Source organism: Phytophthora parasitica (genome assembly GCF_000247585.1).
Source record: "Phytophthora parasitica INRA-310 unplaced genomic scaffold supercont2.1, whole genome shotgun sequence".
NCBI classification, from domain to species: Eukaryota; Oomycota; class Peronosporomycetes; order Peronosporales; family Peronosporaceae; genus Phytophthora; species Phytophthora nicotianae.
This window is the reverse complement of record NW_008634126.1, coordinates 3,918,436-3,919,882: the sequence shown is the minus strand read 5'-3', so window position 1 is coordinate 3,919,882 and position 1,447 is coordinate 3,918,436. Positions and strand designations below refer to the sequence as shown.

Below are 1,447 nucleotides of genomic sequence, written 5' to 3'. Positions count from 1 at the left end.
TCGAACGTATGGCTGTTGTTGGATGGATTCCGGTACCAAGATATTCCGGAAGGTGTGCGGACTTTCAAGATGCTGGCAACGTCCCAGCAAGTGAATCTGAAGTCTCAAGAACGAGTTGATGCGTATTGCTGCCTATTGTCTTGTTGGGCAAAGAAGGATCTGTGGCTAGTGGGAAACCTCGTTTACCAGTATGCCACTAAGGATATGGAAGAACGATTCTACTATTCTGGCGGAAGCGTGCGTGAATTTACACTTGCTACATCGGAGGACATACGCAGCGCAATTGATGATGCGATCAGTGGTGTGGATGATATCTCAAACCTGCTCTCCAACAACTCCAGTGTATTGACGGGGACGTCGCAAGCTGATCGATTGCGCCATACATTCGTCAAAGATGCTGATGACACAAATCATTTTATCGCCAGGCGGTATTGGGAGCAAGTCATCGACTCGGAATATGCCGTTCTTACACTTTCTATCCGGCTGCGATCGGACGCGCTGTTTCGAATTTATGCATGGGCTCGAAGCGCTAAACATGGATCACTTGCTGGAAGCGTTTTTGAGGTCTATGTACACAGTCTAGCTGCTGACAACATGTTGAGACTTCACATCTCCGAATATGATCCACCGACATATAGGAAACCAAATGAACCTCGTGGTTATGAATTCAAGCCAGTGCTTCTCAAAACAGGTACTGCTGTTCAATGGGGGACCTCAGGAGAGTCAAGCGAGTACAAGCCTTATTTGGAAGAATGGCGGGACAATACCAATCTCACTTATTGGTTTCCTGCGTGCGACAATTTCCCCAACATTGACAGCATTGTGAAGCTTGAGTCAGGCGGCGTGGCGTACCTTCAAGTGACTGTCGCAGAAAAGCATAAAATCAGCAGTACGCATATGAATGAGATGAATGCGATTTTCGGTGGCGCGAATATGACCATACCACCAATCTACATTGCGATTTGTCCTGACCGAAATTCATGCCAAAAGTTTGTTCTCAACTCGCGCGCTGAAGCTGTATTGGCGAGAAGGATGTGTCCAGTGTTTGTGGGCTACTTCGAGGAATATCAGCTCGCATCTGCGGCAGATGGCCCGAAGAACAACATTTCGGTGAAACCAGTTCCTCCCGAGCACACATACAGCAGACGCAAGAGGCAACGTGCATCGTAGATGTGCTAACGGAACTCTTTGTTCTCGACTTGCTAGAACGATCCTCGCAAAGTGCGTCCGATTCGAAGACAAGCATAAGAGAATAAGATATCTTTCCCGAATTGTATCTCAAGGAAGCTGGGAATACCGAGCCGCCAGTCTATATTGCAGTTTGTCCCGATCGCAACTCGTGCAAGCGCTTGTCCTGAAACCATCAGACGAAGTATTAAAAGCGACAAAGGTGTGCCGAGTGTTCGCTTCGACGAGAGTCCATTTGCGACTGCCGCTGAGGGCCCAA

The 1,447-nt window shown here is 48.2% G+C and overlaps 1 protein-coding gene across 1 annotated transcript; it reads left to right on the top strand.

The window, feature by feature from the left end:
* Positions 1-69: 69 nt before the first annotated feature.
* PPTG_01055 (hypothetical protein) lies at positions 70-1,170 on the top strand (the record flags this gene model as incomplete). Its single annotated transcript, XM_008892650.1, has 1 exon — positions 70-1,170. The coding sequence occupies one exon, from the start codon at positions 70-72 to the stop codon at positions 1,168-1,170; it is 1,101 nt and encodes a 366-aa protein (XP_008890898.1).
* Positions 1,171-1,447: the final 277 nt, after the last annotated feature.